The sequence below is a fragment of the Copidosoma floridanum genome, unplaced genomic scaffold (assembly GCF_036245765.1).
Source record: "Copidosoma floridanum isolate Cflo_tuat_1 unplaced genomic scaffold, Cflo_Japanese_pri ptg000021l, whole genome shotgun sequence".
In the NCBI taxonomy this organism is placed as follows: Eukaryota; Metazoa; Arthropoda; class Insecta; order Hymenoptera; family Encyrtidae; genus Copidosoma; species Copidosoma floridanum.
The window spans coordinates 27228962-27253968 of NW_028321898.1; the positions used below are offsets into that span (position 1 = coordinate 27228962).

The 25007-nt window shown below is 36.6% G+C and overlaps 3 protein-coding genes across 6 annotated transcripts; 1 reads left to right on the forward strand and 2 right to left on the reverse strand.

Moving 5' to 3' along the window:
• Positions 1-770: 770 nt before the first annotated feature.
• On the reverse strand, positions 771-10547 carry LOC106644872 (tudor domain-containing protein 7B). Of its 2 annotated transcripts, none has more exons than XM_014360564.2 (15): positions 10283-10547; positions 5121-5300; positions 4828-5036; positions 4647-4765; positions 4205-4568; positions 3989-4093; positions 3800-3916; positions 3252-3734; positions 2662-3171; positions 2233-2586; positions 1935-2155; positions 1655-1850; positions 1454-1575; positions 1225-1376; positions 771-1149 (listed from the first exon to the last, which is right to left on the reverse strand). In XM_014360564.2, the coding sequence occupies exons 2-15, from the start codon at positions 5206-5208 to the stop codon at positions 911-913; spliced, it is 3279 nt and encodes a 1092-aa protein (XP_014216050.2). In that variant the 5' UTR covers positions 5209-5300; positions 10283-10547; the 3' UTR covers positions 771-910. The 2 variants fall into 2 exon arrangements, with proteins under 2 accessions (XP_014216050.2, XP_014216051.2); XM_014360565.2 differs by lacking the exon at positions 10283-10547 and adding an exon at positions 10008-10195.
• Positions 10548-11466: 919 nt separating this feature from the next.
• LOC106644851 (uncharacterized) lies at positions 11467-14638 on the reverse strand. The gene is made up of 10 exons (XM_089594830.1): positions 14432-14638; positions 14133-14347; positions 13924-14054; positions 13432-13756; positions 13240-13347; positions 12872-13173; positions 12789-12791; positions 12680-12738; positions 11617-11800; positions 11467-11536 (listed from the first exon to the last, which is right to left on the reverse strand). The coding sequence occupies exons 1-10, from the start codon at positions 14517-14519 to the stop codon at positions 11467-11469; spliced, it is 1485 nt and encodes a 494-aa protein (XP_089450956.1). The 5' UTR covers positions 14520-14638.
• A 1992-nt stretch (positions 14639-16630) lies between these two features.
• Positions 16631-19996, forward strand: LOC106644876 (G patch domain-containing protein 1 homolog). Of its 3 annotated transcripts, XM_089594657.1 has the most exons (7): positions 16631-16777; positions 16857-17235; positions 17332-17565; positions 17671-18099; positions 18174-19089; positions 19192-19540; positions 19595-19996. In XM_089594657.1, the coding sequence occupies exons 1-7, from the start codon at positions 16717-16719 to the stop codon at positions 19840-19842; spliced, it is 2616 nt and encodes an 871-aa protein (XP_089450783.1). In that variant the 5' UTR covers positions 16631-16716; the 3' UTR covers positions 19843-19996. The 3 variants fall into 3 exon arrangements, with proteins under 3 accessions (XP_089450783.1, XP_089450782.1, XP_014216057.2); XM_089594656.1 differs by having other exon boundaries at positions 16631-16784; positions 18174-19996; XM_014360571.2 differs by having other exon boundaries at positions 18174-19996.
• The last annotated feature ends 5011 nt before the right edge of the window (positions 19997-25007 follow it).

Sequence of the window (25007 nt, forward strand, 5' to 3'; positions counted from 1 at the left end):
TTGGTTTGCGCCGTCTCAGAGAGCTTCGCGCGCAGCTTTCAGCTTTACTTCGCGAGACACCCCCGAGTTGAGGACCTCCAACCTCCAACCCCCAGCCCCCTTACAACCCAAACATACGAAGAAGCCATGGGATTCCCTAGAATTCCCCAGATGACGTTCCAAGAGTATTGAACGCGGGCACGCGGCAACGAAACGGTGTTTTTTGTACCGTATAAAAGCTGTGCTTTTCTCTCAACACTCGTACAATACCTACAACAATGGACAGAAAATGTTCGATACTTATTAAATTAATAATGCAAGTAAGTTTTCTGGACTTTCGGAAAATTTCACTTCAAGTATGTGTCTAATGTCATAACTCATATACGGTGGTACAGTTTTGCTTAATAAGTATCGATCGACCGTCAATGCATTTATCAAGTATTTGTGTTTGAGGGCGCGCACGCGAAAAAAACTTCTTGTATAAAAAAAACATAAGTATACGCAGCAAAGGTGTGGTGTAGCGAGACTAGCCGACAAGCGTATAACGTTGCGGCGTACAATAACACTTTATCTCGGAGAGATATAGGTATTTCAACGTAACTAGTGCAGTAGAGCAGGTCAATCTATTAATATTGATTATGATAAGGTAAGGGGTGGATGGTCAGGAGACGGTTTGTGCAAATAAATGCCGTCAACGGTCGGTTTTTTTTTAAGGCTGAAAATTACGTTATTTCAAAGAGTTTATTTGATAAAATTTTATTCAATATATTGCAAAAAATATATTTCTTGTTCTTATAATGTACAAACATTAAATTCGTTATTTACCATTTCGTTTTAACATATTAAATTTGCTTTAAGAAACAATATAAAAAGGAAGAACGTAACGTTTGATATAATACTTTTTAATCACGTATTTTTTCTCGCAAATTTTTCATGTCTCAGACGTGAAAACTTTTTTTTCTGCCCTCTTCTCTTTAACTAGAATGTTGGAAATGTAAATATTTTCCGATGAACTCGTGTTAACTAGCTCCAGGCCCAATATGATCTCGTTAACATTAGTACAGTCGAGTTCTTGGGACTTGACAATAGAAACGAATGACTTTTCAACGGTTAAATCTCGAAAACGCAAAGAGTCGCCAACCGACCAGTCATTCAAAACTGGAGTTATGCCTGAAATAAAAGTATTTTTATTAAAACTAGCATTGCACTATGAATATTATAATTTTAACATATAGTTTTACTTACCGTACAATTTTGCCTTAATGGCTTGGTAGGGTAATGACAAAAACTTTTTATCAAGGGGCTGTAACTGATCCATAGTTACTGTTCTAAAATCTCCATAATCACAGTAGTAAATAACGCAAATACTCTTGTTGAGGATTTTTGAAGCGTACCCTCTAAAAAAATTATATTAATTAAACTATCAAGTATTAACAATTAGACTAAATCCACCAATAAAACAAAGAGTGCTTACCTGTACCACCTAGAATCACCATCATATTTTGCAGCATAAATGTTCCCAGGCTTTACGTTGTTGAACGTAAGAGGGGGACCAGTATATTTATTACACACTCTTGACAATTCTGTCATCAGATTCTAATGAAAGCACATCAAGTTCAAGTTTTAATTAAAATTTGCTTATGAGTTGACATACAAGCAAATCAACAAACATTACCTCGAGAGCTTTAGCACTGCTTAACGGTTGCACAGTGAAATTGCTTGGATGAGCTGCCATTGTGACGTAGACATCGAATTCTTTTCCGATCGCGGGAATATTTGGTGATTCCAGTGGAAAGTCACTTTTTGTTTCAACAGATGACTTTTCATTTCTAATACGTTTGGTGTTATTATTATTGTTACTATCCTTTGATCTATTAATAATATTACATAATAGTTACTTTCAAAACAAATCTTGGTTGAACCATTAGAACAGGAACATATACAAATTTACTTACGATAGCTCCATTCCTACTACTAAATTGTCATTTAAAGAAGCTAATAAATTGTTTTCTTTAGTTCTCTTGTAGAACACGACTACTGGAACATTTTCCCATACATCAAATACTTTCATGTAAAATATTTCAGTCTTAGGCGCTAATTGGCGAAGACGATTCACTACTTTTTCATCAAAAGTAATCGGAGAATTGCCAATCTTGTATAAAATTACTCTTACCGCCTAAAATTGAAAAATCTAGTTGTACTTTGAGAAAAACTCAAGAAATTGAAGTAACTCATTTTTTTTAAAACACATACCTGATGCGGGAACAGACTCAACAGTTCTGGAAGGTCCTCTAAAGAAACCAATTCAGTCTTTTTAACAGTCATTTCGTCACCTTCATCGACGCAAAAAGCCCGCGCTTCATCATCATTAATAATTTTGATCAGTTTTACTCTGTGCCAGAGTTTATCTGCTACACTCTTGGCCATATACAGTTTGGAAGGATTGAGACTCAAGACAGGTCGGGGTTTGAAGTAAACATTGTCTAGAAATTCTTTGGCGACGTTTTTAATTAATTCGTCCAATTGCTTTTTTCCTTTGGAAGCTAATTGCACATAGACTGCATCAACAGTAACACATGATATATAAGCTTCTTGAGAAACTTTATCCTGAAAAGTGTAAATACGTATAGATGCAATATCTGTATAACAATTGTTTGCCACAAGAAAAGTACAGAAACTTACAGATGATAAGTGGTAGGTTGGATCAATTTTTTTCAAAATTATATCTCTCACGTGATCATTGAGACGAATCTGAATATCGCCATCAGATGTAAGTAAGAGTTCCGCCGAAAGAACGTTCTGATTCCTATTACTGACAGAATCCGTGTCCAACGTTTTGTTTATGACCAGTATATCCTTTTCAAGTAGTAAATCATCTAAATCATTAGTGATATCAGCCAAATCATCAAACAACTCCAATCCCTCCATCGATACTCGCACTGCTTGCGCGGGCACTGTGCAGAATTCAGGTGCAAGAGGCCTTAAACGATTCGCAGGGTACACATCTTCATCTCCTCGATCAATGAACCACACTGTGACTTCTTTTGTTTGCTCATCATACTTTAGGCAGCGTACTCTATGCCATTCATTGTCAAAAACAGCATAGTAAGAGCCATTCGCTATTTGTGAGACCATAGCGACATTCTTACTGTAGAAATCGCCCATCAAGTAGCTTAATTCCAAAATTTGATCCTGAAATCAAGAGCTTATCAGTCAATACTTTTGACGCACAATAATAATAATAATAATAATAATAATAATAATACACCTACGCTGTAATTCTCATCGTTGATGATACCCCAAATTTCCGTTACACTGTAGGCGACGTATACGTGAAGGTAAAATTCTTCCAGGTCCTGATACCTCACTGAATCTGGCTCAGATGGTAGGACTGGACTTATTAGCGTAGGCATACTTTCTTTGCGAGGATATAAGATGCACATGTCTTGAACAGATAGAGTTTTTTCTACTTTAATGTCATTTTCTACATATTTTAACCACTCATGAGGCAACCCTTCGTTGAATTGTTTTTTATAAACATCGACTACACCAATTTCGGTCATCCCCCCCGTGGGATGTTCATTGACAATCTTTATAACTCTTTTAATCATCAAGTTAATGTCTAGGGTTATCACTTTGGGACTTTTCTCTTCTAATAAAAGTTTCTCTAAAGCTAATCTAGCTGCGATTTTTTCGGCTTCATCCTTTGTTTTGGCTTCTTGTGGATATGAACTATACTTTTTATCCTTTTCAATCTGTGATAAAATTTTGTATATTAACCATTCTTCAAATCAATTATAAGTACAAGTTATTTTCCTACCAAAACACTGCTGTAGATATTTTTATCTGCCTTGGTTGGGCCTATGTCCTTGTAGATAGGCTCTTTTAATCCTCGAACCGTAGTATATTTCAGCAGATTCAATCGAGGATCGTCACTCTGCGTTGAAAAATGATTGAAAAATATTTGATATAAAAATAATACACAAGTTATTTCTTTCTTCATACTTACTAAGAATGGTAAAACCGAGGTGCCATTTTTCGCAGCAACTAATCTTTCGGATACATTTAATATCTTTGGTTTTGGCACATTTTGAGAATTATTCAGGAACTTGAACTATTTATTTGAAAATTATTAAAAATTTGTGGTAACGAATGAATTTTAACTAATAGCAAAATTTTTAACTAACGGCAAACATTTTTCAGTTGAATTTGACGTAATACTTACTTTTTCCTCTGGTTTTTCTGTATTGGTTTGTAGAATTACAGGAGCGGAAAGAGGCACGGGAGCAGTAACTTGAACTTGTTGCAGTCTTTGCTGTACTGACAATGGCTTTTGAATTTCAATTGCTTGTGGAGTTTTTGATTGTTTTTGTACAGGAGGTACAGATGGTATAGACGGTACAGAGGTTTTGTTACTGAGTGGACGTTGTGTTGTTATTGGTTGTCGCAATGCTGCCGGTGTAGCGGATAAAAGAGGAGCCACTGAGCTTGGTATAATCGGCTTAGGTGGGATGGACACAGGAGGCGGTTTACTTTGTTGTGGTGTCTGCCACGAATGGGCGTTTGGAAGTGATGTAGTTCTATTGTAACTGAAAAATCAATGTAAATAGGACTATTAAGATAATATACGTTATTTTTAAATTTATTAATAAAACTTTAATCATCACCTGTAATTAGGAGCGGAAAATTTGTTCCCTTGCTGCTGGGTATTATGTCGATTTTGTGGCACAGTTTCATAATTCTTTTTCTTTACGTAATATTGATTCTTATTGTAAAATGATGGAAGCTGAAACAGACATTAAATGTCACCTCTAAACAAAAGCAACCAAAATCCACAAAAATGCTTACCGTGCGTGGTTTTTTCTTTTTCTGTTTCTGAAAGCGAACCATTTTTTGAATATGTGACGTTTTTTCATTTTGAACCACAGATACTACAAGCTGTCCATTTTGCTGAAATACTCTGAGATCAGCGATATTTCGCAGCATTTCCTCTAGCGTATTGTACCCAAAAGCTTGTCGATAAGGGATGTTTTTGCCCTCCAGGGTCCTCACATCCTCTTTAAAATACACAATTTTTTTTCTTCAAATTTGTTAAAAATACTTGATTAATATTCTTATAATTGCATTAATCGAAATCTTACTGTTGATTTCCATTGGGGTCAGAGGTGTTTTGGACGAGCACAGACATGATCGGATGATCGATGCCCAGCTCTCCCAGTCTTCACTCATGGTTAGGCCTCCGACTTTAAAACTAGCACCGTCCTCTACTTTCTTCTCCTGCTGAGTCCCCCTTGGGACACTTTACTTTGATGTTAAACTCCCTATAAACAAACAATTTTCGTTTATTTTATTGATAATTAAGGATAACCACGTCAAACCAAAATAAAATTTTCACTATCACGATTAATATACATACTCGAGAAGTTATAATAATTTTATATTTCAACAAAGTTTGTTTATCACGTTAAAGAAACCCATTCGAGTTATTCTTGTGCACGAGTCTTTTCACTGATATTCAAGAATTTCGACTAAAAATAACTCTGCTGTCAAAATAAAAAAAGTTCTAGCTCTTGTTACATTTTTACAGCTTTTACAATTGCGTGTGGGACCAGGAAAAGGTCATAAATTAAGTAATTCAAAGCGCAATGCACTAGAGGGATGTCTATATAAAAGAGAGAGGGGGGGGGACTTCCGCGATGCCGCAAAAGATCTGTCTGTATTGGCTTATTGAGCTTCTAGTGAGTAATGAGAAAAATATTTTCGTGGCGTGACCACGCGTAGTACAGATGGAAATAAATTATTCAAGTTGTCGAGGGGTCGATTAAACGCTGATTTACTGATTATTTAATTCTAGCAATTTTAACGATTTAAAAAGTTATAAATGATCGATTAATATACTATTAAGTTACATGAGGGAATGCAAAAATGAAACGTTAATCAACACTTACAAATGTTCATAACTTATTCAAGCCGAAAAAAGTCGTACCTTTGGTAATTTTAAAATGTCTTTGTTTACTAATGCCCAACACCAACTTCTAACACGGTACAAAAAGAATGAAAACAACTCTTACATTCACAGCAAAACCTTGACCATCAAAATAATAATACCAAGATTTCTATCATCGGCACGACTTATCGAAATTCTGAAAAGCTACTTTACAAATCTATAAACCTGGACGAAAAAGTAAATAAAGTAAGTTGACACCGACTCTCGCTCCTAATAAGTCATTTATCAAGCGGCCAATGGGTTACTCTATTCGATAGTTCTTAGGGTCACTTGAGAGGTAATGAAATTTTAAGACACCTACGCACCAGACACTCTCTCTCTCTTTGTTTGATTATGTAGGCTGAGTACAATGACGAAACAGTCCGAGAATCGCACGCGATGATGGTATGTAAGTGCATCGAGGATTGTAACACATGCATATAAACCTATATATAAAAGTAGTCACTCATATCCTACTCCAATTTCAAATAGTTGCTGGTGTGCTGATATTGGATCGCAGGTTTCTTATGTGATTAATTTTATATATATACACACAAGCGAAATACTTAATTTAATAATGAGGGTGTGCCTTTTTTAAATCGTAGTTTGGTTTTTTCTTCTAAGACAGTACTTACTGTATGACAGGCAAGTACGATGATTTACGTAATGCATAACAAAGACCGTCGAGTTTTTGAGCTGTGATTTACTGCCAACATGAAAATTAATAGATGAAAATGTTTACCTAAATACGTAAGTATTTAGGAAGATAGGGTTAAAACCTAAAAACTAGAGTGAAAGGAACTCAACCAGACAAAATATAAGGGGAATCGTCTCCATTGTGATGAACAAACGTGTGTTGTAATGCACCCAAGATAGACACCTACGTTTAAACTGTATGGACTTATCGTAATGTAAGAATTGCAACCCGTAAATGCACACATTAAGCATCGACGATGACGATATTCTTGACGACGAAGCCCCAGAATGAAAAACGACGGACGGAGCAGTACAGCCTTGTTTTACAAAACATGAGTTGCTTTTTTTGATGCCTTAGTAGTTTTATGAATAACACGGAAAGGGAGAATTTTTTATTGTGATTAGTTATTTATGTGTTTTCAAGTTTAATTGACAACACGCTCTGATATGATTACTTTCAACATGATCAATTAATAAAATACAATTATCTAGAGACCGGATTGTTTTCAGGGCGAAAAGGTTAAGAATCACATGATATCCAAGTTCTCTACAACAAAAAACTGTTTAGAAATGCGGCCGCGCAAGTCTGTATACGCCTTTCGAGTGGAAAGATTCGAGAGCTAGACATACAAAATATCAAGATCAAACGCTTTCACGTTTGATCAAATTTTATGCTGTATAGCTGTTTTTATCTAAGTTATCCGAAAATTAATTTTATGCAATAATGCATTCGTTTTTAAATTAAAAATGTTACTCTTCTACGGTTGAAAGTGACATTGGCGCTAATTTGTTTTCAAACAGCTGCTGGTATTCTTCGTTGTTGAATATAAGTCAATTCATTTTTAAAGTGTATCCCCATTGAGTGATCGACTTGCTTAATTTACAGGGGACAAAAAATTTTAATTTTAAAACAGCTGACAGTAAGTATTATTTTGTGTCAATGAACTGTAATTGAACGGACGAAGAAAAACGTTGCATGAGTTGCAGCTACATGGCTTACTGTATTTTACCGTTCAAAAATTTTCTGAAAAAAGAGGAATGTCAGTAGTAAAGCGAGATAGTACCAATTTGTACAGTGTTAACGTGTCACATAATTGCCTTTGTAACGAGCTTATGTGGATTAATCTCAACTGCTTCAAGGCTTTTAACGTTAATCAAAAAGAAAATAAATGAAGCTTGACATGAACATTTTTTAAATGTCACATGAGAGTTATATGGGTTAACTGTTTAACATACGACTTATGATACAACTTATAAATCTGCGTAAATCTATTAAACAGCAAAAAAAGAAACTCGTATAAAATAGTTTTTATGCTAAGAGAATTTTAAACTACTATAACAATATAATTTTTTTTCGTATTGTTATTTTCGTAATCATGCGATCGTTTGAAAAAAAAGGAGTATGACTCGAAGCATTTACAAGTGCATAACATGAAATAAATGACTAGCGAGAGGACAATACATCATTAATGCATAAACCGCAACAGAATTTTTTCACATGTCGACCAAAGTAGCACAACTCAATACCACACCGAATAAGAAAAGTAATTGCTTACACCTTGTGCTTGGTTAAATTATAGGCTCTGTTCGGAAATATGTTTCTTAAATTTTTGGTTGGTACCTACCCCCACCCTGGCTTAACTAACTGACCGTGCGTTCGCACATGTAAACAATAGTTAATCAGCTGATCACGTTTTGGCGCACTTTGAGCGCTTTCAAGTCCTCTTTTAAACCCTTAAAGCGCTTAAAGTGCGCCAAGACGTGATCAGATGATTAACTGTTTACATGTGCGAACACACAGTCAGTTAGTTAAGCCAGGGTGGGGGTAGGTACCTTAATACTTAACCAACGCATCATTTCCGTACAGAGCCTAAGGTAAAGTACCCTGTATTCGGACAAAAGTGTTGTTCGGACCTATATCCGGACAGCAGCGATAATTACATGATTTTTTTACAATTTCTGAATGAAAAAAATTTATTTGTAATCTACAGTATCGAATTGATTTAGGATAGTTACAACATACGTCGAATTAATTTGATAATTCATTAAAAGAAATGTTTTTTCTTGCAAATCGAGGTTTGGCTGCTGTCCAGAAATTAGATACTACGGTTCAAACTGTACCCCATATTCGGACACACATAATCCAGCAATTCACTTGCTTACAAGTGCAAAGAAATGGTTATACTATGTAGTAAAATACAATAATAATTTGTTTTTTTGCATTTGTTTAACAAATTAAAGCCATTAAAGTAAAATATAACTGTATATAAAGATGTGCCATAACCTCATTTTCTCAATGTTCACGACTGTCCGGATTATGGTCCCTACGTCGTAACGGGACCTATATTCGGACTATTTAGAAATGCATTGTCCGAATATAGGGGTTTTGAGACTGAATCTTTATAATTATTTTAAACAATGATCAAACGGTCACAAAGAACTTTTTTTTTTTTTAAGTGACAGAAAAATTACTTTATTATCTATATGTCAACCGTCTTTTTCGCAAAAACAGCTAATTTCTTTGTGAATTTAGAAATAGTGGATTACCTAAAATTATGTGTCCGAATAGAGGGTAGGTACTTTACCTTATCTTTTGCAACGTACGCGAGCGAAAATTCAAACACCCTTGCACGAGAAAAATTGTGTTCGGCCACACGCGTCAAAACAAAGTCTTCGAGAAGAAAAAGTAACGTATGGACGACAAAACCACTTGCTCGCATGCTCTGATGATGATTTACTTAGCTTTAACAGAGAAATAAATTATTCAATAGAACATTCAAACTGCTTGTATATACTATGCGATATAATTATCTTGATTTGGAAGAATATTTCGATTAATGTGCGGGCCACACACCATGCTCGCAACATGTCTTTAAATTCAAGATTATGAAATATGACTTCAAGGTAAGAACATACATACACACGCACATATAAATGTTGTACAAACATCAGATAAGAAACGAAAAAGTAAAAGAAAAACAATTAGGAGCTCGATAACGATAGAGAACTACACACACGTGCAATTATAATAACGTTAATTGCATTCTTCGATCGAGCACGCGAGTAAAATGCCAATTTGCCTCGACCCCCACCACCTTTGTTCTCTCCCGGCAATTTGGGCCATTGCAGCGGCACTTGATTCAACCGCTACTTTTTGTAGCTATTACTATACCTATAAGACAGAAAAGAGATTTTTCGCGGCACACGCGGAGATTAAAAAGGCCACGAGGGAGAGGATGGATTGCCGCGAAAGCTACGATCACGATTTGACGCTCTCTTCTAGGTATACTATCTATGTACAACATGTGCACTGTACTTATTGTATGGGTAGGTATGCGCTACACACCTTTCACTTGAAAAACGCGGTCTCTCTCTCTCTCTCTTCCAGCCTGTAATACCTACTACTGTGAGTCGTAAACCTTTTTAATTGGCGATACCTAGCAACAAATACGGTAGATGGTTGTTGTACAAATGACACATGTAAGTAATACGCGATGATTGAAATTCTCAATGACACAGCAGAATACAAGAATAATTTTTCCAGCCGCTCCTACACACATCCCGACAAAATAGTAATGTACGTTGTAATAATGGTAAACAAAATAAAATGACAACACTCACCGGTTAATCAGTTTACTGGCTGTCAACGATTCAGCGATATAACGAGGACATGAGAGTCCGTTGTTGGCTTCAACCGCGAGCAATTCACAAGTGAAGTAGTGTGACACTCCCCGGGAAAAAGAGAGAGAAAATCCGCGAATTCCAGGCCAAGGCAGACGAATGATCCGCTCAACAACAACGCCGAAGAGCGTCTGATGGTTTGATGCCTCGTTGCTCGTTGGTAGCTCTGCCTCTGTGCATACGGAATTACTTAAGTACCCACAACACGACCCACCATCTGTAAAGGCTCAGAGCGTGAATGCATGCATGTTAGTACCTGCTTTGAAAAGTTGATAGGAGAGGGGGGTCCGGGGTCGGTGAAGTGGGAGATTGTTATTGTTGCTGTTCGTTAGATGGCGTTGAGTACTTACAGGGACTCCCCGCGGGCGAATGTCATATATGTCTAATATGTCACAACTCACAGTTTAGGCAGCCTAAATTAGGCTTTTTTTTGTTGCTTAAACTCCAATTTGCCGGTATAGATACCTACATAATATATACACATTATGTATAAACAAAATTAGAAAAGGTATTGGGTTATTGCGATGTTTTAAAAAAAATGTTTTTCTTGAGGATGTCGGTGATAATTATTGCTGGAGGGAGCGTGGGATCTTTTAGAAGAGTTGTTGTGTTTTGGTTGTATTTGATTTTATTTTAGAAAAGTGTTTTGCAGGTTTTAGGGTTGGTGGTGTCCAGGGTATCCTGTGGGCACCATAATTTGCATAGTACCATAAAATATGTTCAACATCTTGGACATGAAGCCCACATAGGCATTTTGGGCAGAGAGAATATAGAAATCTCTCTTTATGTATTACACTTATCTTTCTTCTATCATCAACTTACTTACTGTCAACAGATAGATCAACATGTATTTACAGTGCAACGAAAATAATAGTCTATTCACTGAAGATGCTCATTGCATTTAATGTTTTGATAAATTTTTAAACAATTTTGAACTGTAAAATAAACAGAAATATTTTCATAATGCTAATAACATTTACATTTTACACATGTGCGCATAACTTTAATATTATAGTAATAAATACAATAAAAAGTATAAAGATCAATTGACACACATTGTTAAGCAGTTTAATTCGCAAGTCTGCAGTTTAAAAAAAGATATTAGCTGCAGTACTTCTAATGATTTAAGTAGATAGAAAAATGGAGAAAAAGGTCTTCCATATGACTGGTTGCTTCTTAAGAGCTTTACTGCAACTGAAAAATCATGTTTAACTTTAAAAAATTGTAGTATTTTTTATTGTTGTTTTTTTATAATTACTTACCTTCATTCTCACCAGTCTGTTTGCGAGCTGATTTCTTTGGCTACTTTATTGTAACAAATTTTCAACTTCCTCTGGTTTTTATTGTGCTTTAGTTTTCGTTTTTGATGGGAAATTTCTTTCCCAATCTTGCAACGAACATGCGTTTCGCCATTTTTGCTTATTATTGTCAAATCCGGTATTGTATTCACCATTTCTTCTAAGGACGTGAAATCAAAATTTCTAAATGGTATATCGCTACCATTAAGTAATTTCACATCTCCTGGGCAAGGCAAGCAGTGACATACGTAATTATGTATACATTAAGATATGAACGTATGAACTTTATAAAAAATAAATTTACTGAGACAACAATACGTATTTGACTTACGATTTATTTGATGGAGAGTCAGTGGATTTTTTGATGCATTAATGCATTGACGAATTCTGCCTATCCAAGTTTCTATGGTTTCGCACATTATTCAGATAACTAAACTTACGTGTACACTGAAGACAAAAAAAATGCCCGAATCAGATTGACGAGCAATTACGAAATAATCCTTTTGGCTTAAGATTGGTAAACTTGCTGTCAAATAAGCATTTAAGGATAAGGAGTATAAGGACTACAAATAAGTATGGGTTGGACAACCGAATTTTGACTTTTTAAAATACATATAGGTATACTACTAACAGTTACGCTCAAACAGTTGAAGTGCGATATTCGAAACATTAAATATATGTGTACCTTGGTAACATCTTATGAAATCGTACCTTTTAGCTTGTTGACGATGACTCGAAATTTTCGGAGAACAATCGCATTAAGGTCAACAAATGCAACTTATTGGCTACTGAACGCTTTTTTACTTTAATAACGATAAAATTACAATGCATTAATTTTATTAGATTCATCATGTACACATACAGCCTTAAGTATATAATGATTTTAATTTTAGTGTAAAAATATTTATTGCCAAGTCTTTTGTTAAAAACAATTCTCGATCATTGACTTTCAACCACAATTTTATTGAATTTGTGATTACATGGAAAAACAAATAAAAAGCAAAACTTTTTGTATATTAAAAATAATTTGTTAAAAAGCCTGAAGCATAAAAAATCCATTGTTGTTCCATCTCCATACTAATGTGGCTTATGACCACTCTGAAAAAAGAATTAGTTTTAATGATTTTGTGATATGTAAGCATTCAAACTTGCTAAAAATTTTTGACACAAAATGTTTTCAACTTTTTTCAAAATAAGTACCATAATTTAAATTTAATGTAAAAATATGTACTAAAGAAAAACTTGAGGTAAACTATTACGCATGATATTGTAATAATGATTGAGGTACATAATACTATTATAATAAATTAAAAACCATAATTTAAAATAATAGTTTGCAAATTCCTGGGTATTAGTAATATAATGAACATCATAAGCCTCTAAATTTATGACTTTTTGTGAATGAGCAAAAATATTTGTATTAATAGTCTTCTTGCCTAACAAAATTTCTAAGGCACAGCTTGCTGCATATTTCTCAGCTTCCTCCTTTGATAGGGCAATGTGAGGAAACGAACTGTATGTATTTGAGTCAACCTACGGTAATTGATAAATAAATATTTTATACGAAATAGTAAAATTAAATAGCATTTTACTACTTACAACCACTACAGCATATATATTATCTAAAGTATGTAAATGTTTATATTCTGGTCGAGGTACGTTTTTAGTTTGTGTATAACAATATAAATACAAACGTGGATCATCAGCCTGTAACAGAGAAATTTTTTTTTTATATTACGATTTTGTTGTTAGTACTTTTCTGACTGTAATTTTAATGCTTTAAATACTAACGGTCCAATTGTATTCTTGCATTGGTAATACAAGTTGTGCAGGACTGAAATTTACTTTACCACCTTGTAAGAGGGCATTTTGATTGACATTCACATTTTTTTGTTGCAGGGGCATGGCCAACACAGATTCATCCAGATTTTTGTTAACGTTTTGATGCTGTGAAAGTACCTGAGTGGTAAAATTAGCGCATCTATGATTCGGTCCATGTGTAGGTTCTGGTGTGGATTTGTATTCTCGTAGTCTATTTTGCACGGATCTTTGATTTTTTCCGTTCGATGAAAATTGATTGCAGTTTTTATAGGTGAAATTTGAATGAGGCACGGATCTATTAAGATTTACAAACTTTCTTTGGGTATTCCTTACTTGTACTGGTGGTTTATAGTACATCTGCTTTGTGCCATGGGTACTATATTATCAGATATGAAATTACTACTGTAATCATAAAATATAAAAAACTACATCTATTTGTAACTTGAAATAAAAAATGCATACCTGTTTTTTGTTGCAATACAAGTATGAGCGACATGAGATTCAATCTGTGGTTTTTCATTTTCTTTAGCCTTAGGAGTGACAAGTTTTACATTTGGTTTAATCTTATTAGCATTTGATTTAATCTGCGAATACTGAAAAATAAAATTGAAACCCGTATAGTTTCTCCAATTTTCTTCATGTACCCTTTATTTACCCATATCATTACATACTCGGTCATAGATAACGTTTAATTTTTTCTCAATGCTAGTTATTTGTGGAGCATCCGCAAAATGTTTTTCCTCATTGGTTGGTGCAGCTAGTACGTAATGTTTGTCATCTTTCTTAAATACTACCACACCTGGAATCTTGTTTAACATTATTTCCAATGTTTCACATTGAAACTTTTCAAATGGAATGTATGTGCCTCTCAATAGCTTTGTTCTTTCTGTAAAATCATTCATTATGTTGAGTATATTTAGAAAAATGTATATTTACATAGGAGAGAATAAAGGGAGATTACGCTTCTTACCATTAATGGCTTCTGTAGTGAGGGGTATTTTGGTTCGTAAAACTTGTTGCCTAAGAAAAATAGACCAACTGTCCCAGTCGTCCATCATTGACGGTTTAGTTTCATCAAAGAAATTGAAGAATAAATTAAGAACTTTTCTTAATGCTTACAAAAAAGCTACAGCTGAAAAAATAAAAAAATTTATTTGAAAGTAACGTTTACTGATGATCTTCGCGATTAGATTAATGGTCAGTTAGTTTATAGAAATACCTTACCTGTACTCAACAATTTTTTTTATTTACGTAGAAGCAAGATGTAAAACACAAAATCAATGAAAATGGTTTTTCTCTTATCTTTGTCGTTATACACCGGGTTGCCCGGATTGCCCGGTGTTTAAGAGAGTTTTACACACGTGACATCGGTGACGTATGGAGATGGAGGGGGGATAACTAAGTGATGATGTACTCACGTACTCAGTAGTCTTAGTCTCAGTAGTTACTGACTCAGTAGCTCAGTACTGTCAGTAACTCAGTAGTACTCAGTACTGATATATACAAACGCTATCTCACACGCTCACACCAAGGTCACCAAGCAGTATACCTATAGGTGCCTATATACACGTGGGTCGTGTCGTGGTCTCAGACTCAGACTCGTGGTAAGTTGGTAACGCTGCATAATCTGTAGACTTGTAAGAACTCTACTTGTCGATGACTTCCACTGGTATAAACAAACTTCAAAATTTCAGTGACAACTCAATTTTCACACCGATGTTTGAGAGTTCGTAATGAGTACTGTGATTTGTGAAAGAAAAAAAAAGAAAAAAATTGTGTGAATCGGCATTATCTAGCGAGTCTTATTATAAACGAAAAAAGTACCATATTTCTCTTTTGAAAGAAATTTTCTATATATATCAAAAGTTAATACTAGGCTAGTGTCCGAACCGGTCAAGTAGACCCGATAGTGTCCGAAAATTAAGGAGGATCTATTGGATCGGCTCCGGTAGACCATATGTGCTCACTTCCTATGTATCCACTAGTGTCCATAGTGGAGGGTCTATTGGAGCGGCTCCGGTAGACCATATGCTCACTTTCTAGAAATTTTCACTCAAAAAAATTTTATGTAGAAAGATCGACGGCCGATAAAAAATTTATTGCAGGGACCTGTCCTATTGACAGTCACGGAAAATACCTGCTGTACCGACAACACACGATCGATAAGTACGTTCACATGTGGATGATGAATATTTAGTGCTGACAGTCAGGGTATCTACAGTTGGCATGGCAGGGACCTGCCAGTAATCGTCCTTATTGGCTCATGACGTCGATACGGCAGGTATTTTCCATGCCTGTCGATGACAGGACCCTGCGGTAAATTTTTTATTGGCCGTCGATCTTTCTATATTAAATTAAATGCGAGTGAGAATTTCTAGGCAGTGAGCACAGGGTCTACCGGAGCCGATCCAATAGACCCTCCGCTACGGGAACTGGCGGGTATACCGGAGCCGCTCCAATAGACCCTCCGCTGTGGACATTAGTGAATACATTGGAAGTGAGCATATGGTCTACCGGGGCCGATCTTATGGACCCTCCGCATGCGAGGACTAGTGAATTTATAAAAATTGAGCGTATAGGGTCTACTCTGGAGCCGCTCCAACAGACCCTCCGCTTCGGACACGAGCACGTCTACCGGAGCCGATCCAATAGAGTACCTAATAGTAATAGCACAGATGAGTATATCTCTGACCACAGCCGATCTAATGGACCAATAGACTCACCGCTTACTCCGCTATCGTCGATAATAATTTTTACATAATTACATTTTTTTATATGATAAATCTATTATTTTTTTTAAATCAGTGTATTTTTTTCCATTAAGTCATCCCTTACTCTTACTACATTATTTTCCTACTTTGAGCGCTTTTGAGGGTCTAGTGTGATAATTTTTTGTAACTAATCTTTTGACTAGCATATATTTTTGCATGCTTCCGGACCATGTACGGGTACTTTATGGCACGTATACGGTCCATAGTGCTTTCGGCAAATGGAAACTGCCCGGAAAGTTACCTGGTAACACCACATTAAGGTAACTTCAAGACGGCGAAAGAGGTCCGCATACTTACTTTCCGGCAAAATGTAAGGTCCTTATACTTACCGTAGAGTCAATTTCCGATCGGGGTGGAGTGGGAAATAGATTCGCCTTTGTACCGTTCTAACCTAACAAAGAAATTGACAAATATCATCACATTATTGCTTGAGTAATTATTCAAGTGTTTATTCGTTTATTATTGAGAAGGGACTGATTTTGCAATGAGTGACAGTGATGATGATTTTGTAACTTATGGAACAGCACTTGATCCTTTGGACGAAGGTTGAATGTGTATATTATTCTCAATGTTTACTTTATCATGGTCCCATTGTTACTTTAAATGTCGATGAAATTTCTACAGACAGTTTGCCAAGAAAGAAGCCCATCACCGTTGAAGAACAATTTGCGTACGATGCACAAGGCAGAAGAAGGTTCCATGGAGCATTCACTGGTGGTTTCTCGGCTGGTTACTTTAACACAGTTGGGACAAGAGATGGCTGGAAGCCACAGCAGTTCAAGTCTACAAGAAGCAGCAAAGCTGACAGTCTTTCTCAGAAACCTGAAGACTTTATGGACGAGGAGGACGTTGGGGAGTTTGGTATTGCTCCAACAGCAATTAGAGCGACTCAAGGATACAGTGATCAGAGTAATAGGGGAACTAAGAGGGAAAGAGCAAAGCACGATAGTACTGGGCCTATCCCTGGTACACCAGTTTTGCATGAACTATTGAAGCCTGCCAAGTGAGAAAATGTTTTATGTTTTGTGTGATTTTTATCAGTACTTAAGTCTTCTAGAATTTATTCAAACTTTATTGAATCATACACATGTATTTACAGGGAAAGAGTTGGAGTAATGTTACTAAAGAAGATGGGATGGAGGCCTGGTCAAGGAGTGGGACCACGTCTCACTAAAAAAGAGAAAAAAAAGGTGCAAAAGCAGAGAGAAAAGATTAAGATGTATGGCTGCTCTTTGCCTAATCAGCAGGAAAGAGACAGTGTAAGCGACTCGGGAGGATCAGACGATGAGTTTACAAACATCACTTTTGCACCTGATGATTATGAGCCCTTTAGGTAATTCTTTTTTTTTTTTTTTTTACAGTTTATAAAAAACTATATACTACACTGTAGTATATAAAAAACTATTTCTTACTTGACTGTAATTTTTCGTTTTGATAGGTGTAATCCAAAGGATAACTATTTTGGAATTGGCTACAGTGGTCTAGACCGCCGACCGATTCTCGGTGGGCACATAAACTTATTTGACGCCCCAGCTTTTAGTGTACAAGACAAGAATAAAAAGCTCTCTATCAGAGGCCAAGCTTTTGGTGTGGGAGCCTTTGAAGCCGAGGACGAAGATATTTATGCTAAAGACGATATGTCTCGATATGATTTCGCTCTTGGTCCCGAGCGTAAGTCCAAGAGCCGATGGTCCAAAGAGGAAAAGCCAAAGAACTGCGTTGAGGGTTTTGTTCCAGCAAAAGAACAGTTTCCACAGAAAAAAGTCTTCCCAGCTCCTGCGTTACCCAAAGATTTTCAGCCTGTTCACAGACTGAAAACGAGTCGATTCGAACCTTTACCAGAAGATCCGAAAGACAGGCACAAGAGGTATCAAATTTTTTCTAAATCTTAAATAATTTGATTCAACTAACAATTCACGAATTATTTTACGTTTACCATAGGACTGAAATGAATGCAGAAAAGCGAGCTGCAATTATAAATGACGCCCATTCCAGCACCACTGAGTCAAAGACTGCACAATCCAAAACTTCCAGTGCTGCTGCTAATATTATCTCTCGTTCTCTAAATTTACATGGCAGAGAACAAACTGAAGAAAGAGCCAGATTAGAAAATTCTCGGCCAAAAAAGACAGCCATGTCGTGGCTCGACAAACTCTCTTCTACAGCTTTTGTCAGGGGCGAGACTTTAGGTAATGATCCCAAAATCCAAGGAAACTTGCAGAGCTCTGACGCGTTTAATGCAGAGGCTGACAATTCTGGAGAAAAGCCAGTAGAGATAGAAACAGCAGCAAAGAGCTTGTCAAGACCGTCGTTCGCTGATTTGGACAAGCAGCGTCGCTTTGAACAGTATCTGAAATTTTCGGAGGGCGAGCGCAAGCTCAAGTTTCCTAGCGTTCAGCCACTTTCGATGAACGATTGGGAGCGCGATCGCGAAACCGAGGATTTTGAGAAAGCAGCAAAGATTTGCGAAAAGTTGGACAACGATGCTGTTAAGGAGGAGGACAGGGCGCAAGAAAAGAAAGAGAAAAAAATAGATCTTGAGAGTTTGACCGGGGACGAGAAAATGATGGCCGCTGCCAAGATGAAGATTTTTGGTAAACTAACCAGAGTAGATGTAGAATGGAGGCCTGGTAAGCTGGTTTGCGTAAGATTCAATATCGCCGAACCCGATATTGGTGTTGCGATTGATGAAAAGAAGAAAAAAAAATTCTCTATTTTCGATAATATGTCCTGGAATGAAATGTCAAAGTTTGAAACAGGCCAAAAGCTGGAGTATGATGTGCCCGGAACAGTTGCTGCATCCAGTCGTTCCTTCAACGAATCTCGAACAAGAGTTGAAAATACCGATACCCGAGAAGTTAAAGACAAGCCGAAATCTGAAAAGGATAAATCCTTTGAAGAAACATACGACAAAATATTTGGCAAAAGCTCAGGATCGAGCAGTAAACCAGATGATCAGAACTCTGCGGTAGAAAACGAGTCTGGCTCAAAAGAACAGGAAGAACCTTCGGCACGAATAAACTCGCAAGAGAAAAAAGACTTGTTCAAGTCGATATTTCTGGATAGTGACGAGTCAGAGACCGAAGCAGAGGAGACGCCTCAACAACCTAATATCGACGATGAAAAGGTAAAGGCTGCTCTGATAGGTACTAGTGCAGCCGAGCAAAATGCCCAACGTAACACGTCGCCACCACGAGGAGTCTTTGCGAAACTAGACCTCGATAGTTTACTCAAACGTCCAGTCAAACCGGATGATCCGCAGGCAAAGTCAAAAAATAAGACCAAAGAAGAACAATCGGATGATAAAAGCAATTCTTCGACTTCCAAAGAAAGCGAACACGAACACGAAGCCAATATACAAGAGGACAGCGTGCCTCCTGATGTGTATGGGCCGGCACTTCCCCAATCGATTCTAGAAACGACGGATGTTTCGATTTCAAGGCCGATCTTTACCGGTTCCAGAAAAGTTGCACAGTCTGAGAGCGCCGTTTGGGTGGAAAAATCTGTCAAGAAAGAGAAGAAATCTAAAAAAGAAAAAAAGAAGCACAAGCACAAGGAGCGATCAAGGAGTAAAAGCAGGAAAAAGTCGAAAAAGGAGAAGAGGCACTAGTGCAGCTCGGAAGGAGTTAATTTGTTGTAAAATACGAGTAACCTTTGGGTATTGTAATATATGATTGTTATGTACAGTATTTAATTGTCGATTGATGCGATTTTTTTGTCTTGTTTTTTCTGAACGTGCATAATATGCAAACTTTTCTGTATAAATGATGGCTTTCAGAAAATATTTTTTACATTAAAAGAAAAAAATAAAAAGACTCTTTATTTATCAAACCTTACAATTTACGCAACAAAAATTTATGTTCCGATACTTGGGGTATCGTATTATCATGTCAATATTCCAGATAAAATTTCATCAAGCACTCCTTTATGTGTTGTTCCATCAAATCATCTTCGTTGTAGGATTTTACGTACGTTCTGCGACGCCTACTGTACCTTTTACGCACCGGTCGATTGGCCGGCTTACGTTTCACACTCGTCGCAGATTTCTTTTTAGCAGCATTGATTTTTCCTGATTAAAAACACCCATATTCACGCGAAACGCCGTTTCGTACCGATAAAATTATTTTTTCTATCAAACCTTTTCTACCAGCAGCTTTCCCCTTCTTTTCGATCGGAGTTCTAGACCTTTCAGATTTCCAATCTCTATTCGTCGATATTTCCGATCTACCGTCCACACTTGGCGATTTTTCCGATTTCACGTCTACGCTCGCCGATTTTTTGACGATTGGCGCCTCGAAGATATCATCGTACGCACCGTTTGACGGTAAATTTTCTTAAATAATCAAAAGCTCAAATAAAAGGCCTATCTTTGCATGGCCAAAAAACTGAGCCGATTTTTTACCCACCGACATTGACCAAAGCGTTTTCCACCAGAGAATTAAAATTCACCTGCACGTTATCAGTCGTGTCGACTTTACCATCTTGACTTGGTGCACCACTACTTGCCTCGTCCGATTTTTCGAACAAGAAAAGCTCACCTACAAAGTTTGTAGCGTAAACGATTCAAAATAATCGTATTTAACGTTGTTCGTAAAAATAACGCTTATCGACTAACTGTTACCAGCGCCGTTAAAGGGTCGAACCACGACGAATTGATTTTCGTGCACCACCTCGTCGCTGCAGCTCCATTCATCCTCGTCGTCTTCGTCGTCTGGCTCTGTTTTTGTTTCCGTGTTTATCAAATCACCTGCAGTTTATCAAGGTACTACAGATCTCAAAAAATATCGTTACATGTGCTGCTCTCCATTGCCAATCACAGCAATGGTATAATTTAATTGATAACGCACTCAACGAGTTGCTCTCCACGAGGCTTTCGATTCCATCCGGTTTTTCTTCCTCGTCCATCGCTCGGGTATATCAACTAAGAAAATTGTCGTAAATTATACTTGGGTGGTTTTAAGGAAAATGCAAGTAAAAAAATGCTATTGTTGCCGCTGAATGAATCAAGGGCATTTGTATTATAAAAAATGTATCAAGTAACCAAAAAATCGGCACGTTGGATAGAAAAACAAAAAACCATCGTCAAATTCATTTCGCGGAATTTCACATTGCGATTAGAATTTCTCACGTAAGTACATACGTATTATTATCGTATACTGTACTACTGTTGTGGCAAAGTGATCCAGATTTTTTACTGTACTATTATTTTTTTCCATTCTCGGTGTCTGTTAATAAATTTTTTTTTTACATAATAGTGGTACTACAAAGATTAACTGTAAATGCATATACAATAAAAGCTTTGGCGAATGAATAACAACACCTTATTTCTTCATTTGTCCAGATTACCACATTATGTATGTGAATACACACGATAGTAAAGTATATAATATGTAATCCAAAAAATTTATTATTAATATTATATTGCACGTATTCTATTAATATTACTGTGACGAGGAAACTATTCTCGTCAAACGTAAGGGGGGAAAGGAGCCTCGATAATCCAATAATCTCTGGCCATAGGGGGTATTCCTACAGCGATGAAATGGTATAAGGTTGTACATAATGTATAATAATTGTTTTTTATTAATGAAAATATTTATGCTACATTGTTTGTGGTTTTAATGTGAAAATTAGATTTTTATTAAATTAGAAAAAAAAATTATTACATTCGATTGGTACACTTAATACATGTATGTATGTATATTTAAAGCTCGATTAAAAAAAAAAAAAAAAAAAAACAATTTCGTTCCTTAGGTTCATTGTAAAATATGTAGATGTATATGTGTAGCGTAATACACTTTTTTGTCGCTCGAAGACTACATCGAAACATTACACGTAGCGCTTGTTTTGGAAAAACACCGTAACATTGTATATTTTAAGGAATTAGAGCAGTACAATTATTGAAATTTTGACACAGATTTTGAAATTTCGGAGAATCAAGTACTGTCATTGTTTTATGAATTTGATTGTGTATCATACGCTCTCGAACATTATTGTTAATGAACAATTATAGGTGTTTGAATCACTTGATTTATATTTTACATTTAAGACACGCACTGCAAATGTTTCTGTTTTGGAATTTTTTTTCTGTTTTTAAAAAAAAGTACTTCCAGCTTCAAACAAATAATTTTCTTATCATCCAGAGTGTCCCAGTGGTCAATGAAATTTATTCGCAAGTGTACATGAAATATCGGTGGAAAATGTAATTTTTTCGTGATTTTCTCGAAACACTGCGTCATAGTGATTTTTAACTTTACACATTTTTATTGCGATTTCCAAAGAGAAAACCATCAGAGAGAGATGTTCCAAGCTAACAAATATTTGAATGGAAAAAATGTAAGCCACGAATAACATTTTTTACCGTAAATCCAACAAATTCCACGAGCGAATCCGTATTTGGTAAAAAAAAAAATAATTCGAAAAAAAAAGTAATAAAAACAAAACACGAGAGCTTTTCCCGTGTACATGACTTTCAGTCGGGAAACCGCTTCGTGAGCGGCTCTTTTTTAAGTTAGCTTGTTTCAATATTTGACTCGACGAGATCACTTTAGGGCACCCGAGAAGCTCCAGCGAAGAAAGAATACAGGTACATAAGAAAACGGGCGAGCTGATGTTTTATACAGAGCTCCTCCTCCTCCTCCGTCCACCAGCGCTGCAAACGACCTAATAAAACACCACTCCGACCACCATGCAAAGTAACAAAGGACCCTACCGTCTCCATCGCGGTCCGGCGGAATCGCCGAAAACCAAAATTTTCTCATCAGAGCACCGAATGTAGGTTTTTCCACGGATTTTCCATCCATACCGTTTCCCGCTCTTTGACGGCGCGTATACCCTGCCCCTGGCTTTCCTTTCCTTTTTCCTCTACGTATCGCTGCACACGGTCTCCCCGGAGAGTCGTCTCCCTCCCCCTCTTTTTTCTCACCACCCTCGCATTATCTATCGATTTGACGGCTCGGCGTTCGATTTTTCCAGCGCAGAGGGCGAAAGAGACGGATAGGCCAGCGCATCGGGAAAAGTATTGGGCTCGATCGAGCTGCGTTTTTTAATCGTGAAAACACACGGTAAAGCGAATACACAAAAATAAAAAAAATAAAAAAAACATTGATGAAAAAATACATTGAAGGTAAATAATCGGGAGGAAACTTTCGATAAAACAAAGGGGAAAAGCGTTTCGGTTAATTAATATTTGAACGTCGAGTAGTCGTCGCGATCGTCCGACTGGCTCGTTTTCTTGCGTCCCGAGCTATGTCCACCTCGTCATTCCGAGCCTCCGCCTGGCCATCACCACGAGCTCATAAATTCATAGTGATGGTAACAATGGTAACGGAGGGCGCGTGCGGTGTGCCTCGGAGCATTTTCCTTCCTTTTATTCTCTAGTAGATTTTCGACTCCCCTGACTGTATATTACGCGCAGGAAGAGAAGAAAGGGGCCAGACGTGGATGGAGGAGGGAATAAGCATCCCCTTTTGATACGGTTTGTGGCTTGGCTCTGATGTTCACGAAAAAATTACCTTTTTCGGGAGGAAAAATACGAGCTCAGGATTGTTCGGTACAGCTCAAGTGTAATCGTGTCTACTTGTATGTATAATTATAAACGCTACCAGAGGTGATTGATTTCACACGTAAAAAATTGTACAGCGGTATGTTGTTGTTGTTGTTTTTTTTTTTTTTTTTTTTTTTTTTTTTTAAATTTTACAAAGCAGCAAGTGGTGAATTTAATCGCTAATCGTCAAACGAGAATTAACATCGATGAGTTTTCACGTACTTTTCATTTACAGCTTTTTTTTTTTTTGTTTTTTTTTTTTGTTTTTTGTCGTGTCAGTGTAAATATACATAGATCGGTACATCGGTATAAGAAATTTTTGTTCTCAACATGAAAAACAGTATTATTTACATTTTTACATAACCACTCGAGCACATCATTTTTTATATTAAAATCACGATGAAACAGTAGGGTTTTTTTTTTTTTTTTTTTTTTTTTTTTTTTTTTTTTTTTTTTTTTTTCGACTACATCAAGTTCACGCTTTACAAAAGACGAGTTTGTTCGATCGCAGCTCCCCTATCGAGTCTTTTGTTGTTTGATTTTTAAAAAGTTTACGAGGTAAAATAAAACTTACTTTTACTCGCGTCGCCTCCACTGCACACGTAAAGATGTACGTATATATTGTAAAAAAACACACGAGCAATCCGACGCAGGTTACTTAAATATTATACGTAAGTACACGCGGCGTACAAAAGGTCAGAGTAGAGTATTATATCAAATAAAAATCACAACCTTCCTTGTCCGTGAAAAATTGTGTGTATTGTTAGGTATATATACGTAAAAATCGATTCCTTTATGTCACACACACTCACGCACAATATACACATTAGATTCGATTTTTTTTTCCATCCGATCGAAGAGTCTATAGGTATATATATATATATATTGTAATGTCTCGTTTGATCAACTTGTCGATTTCTAGGTACGTGACGAAGCGTCGAGAGATTTTTCGTGGATACACATCAGACAACACATAAATGTATATAAGACACACGAAGATCCATATATTACCTAAAAGTCTTGCGAGTATTCACGCGATCTCGGACCTTGACACGCCCTATCGAACGCACACGTATATGCATTCCTGCCGCAGCAGCAAATGGAACACACTCCGGAAGCACACACAAATAGTTAGTTCGACAGTCGGATACAGACATGGAGGCCCACTCCCTGGACCACATTAGTATCGGAGAAGCGCTAAATTCAATTTTGCACCCACGTACCCACAC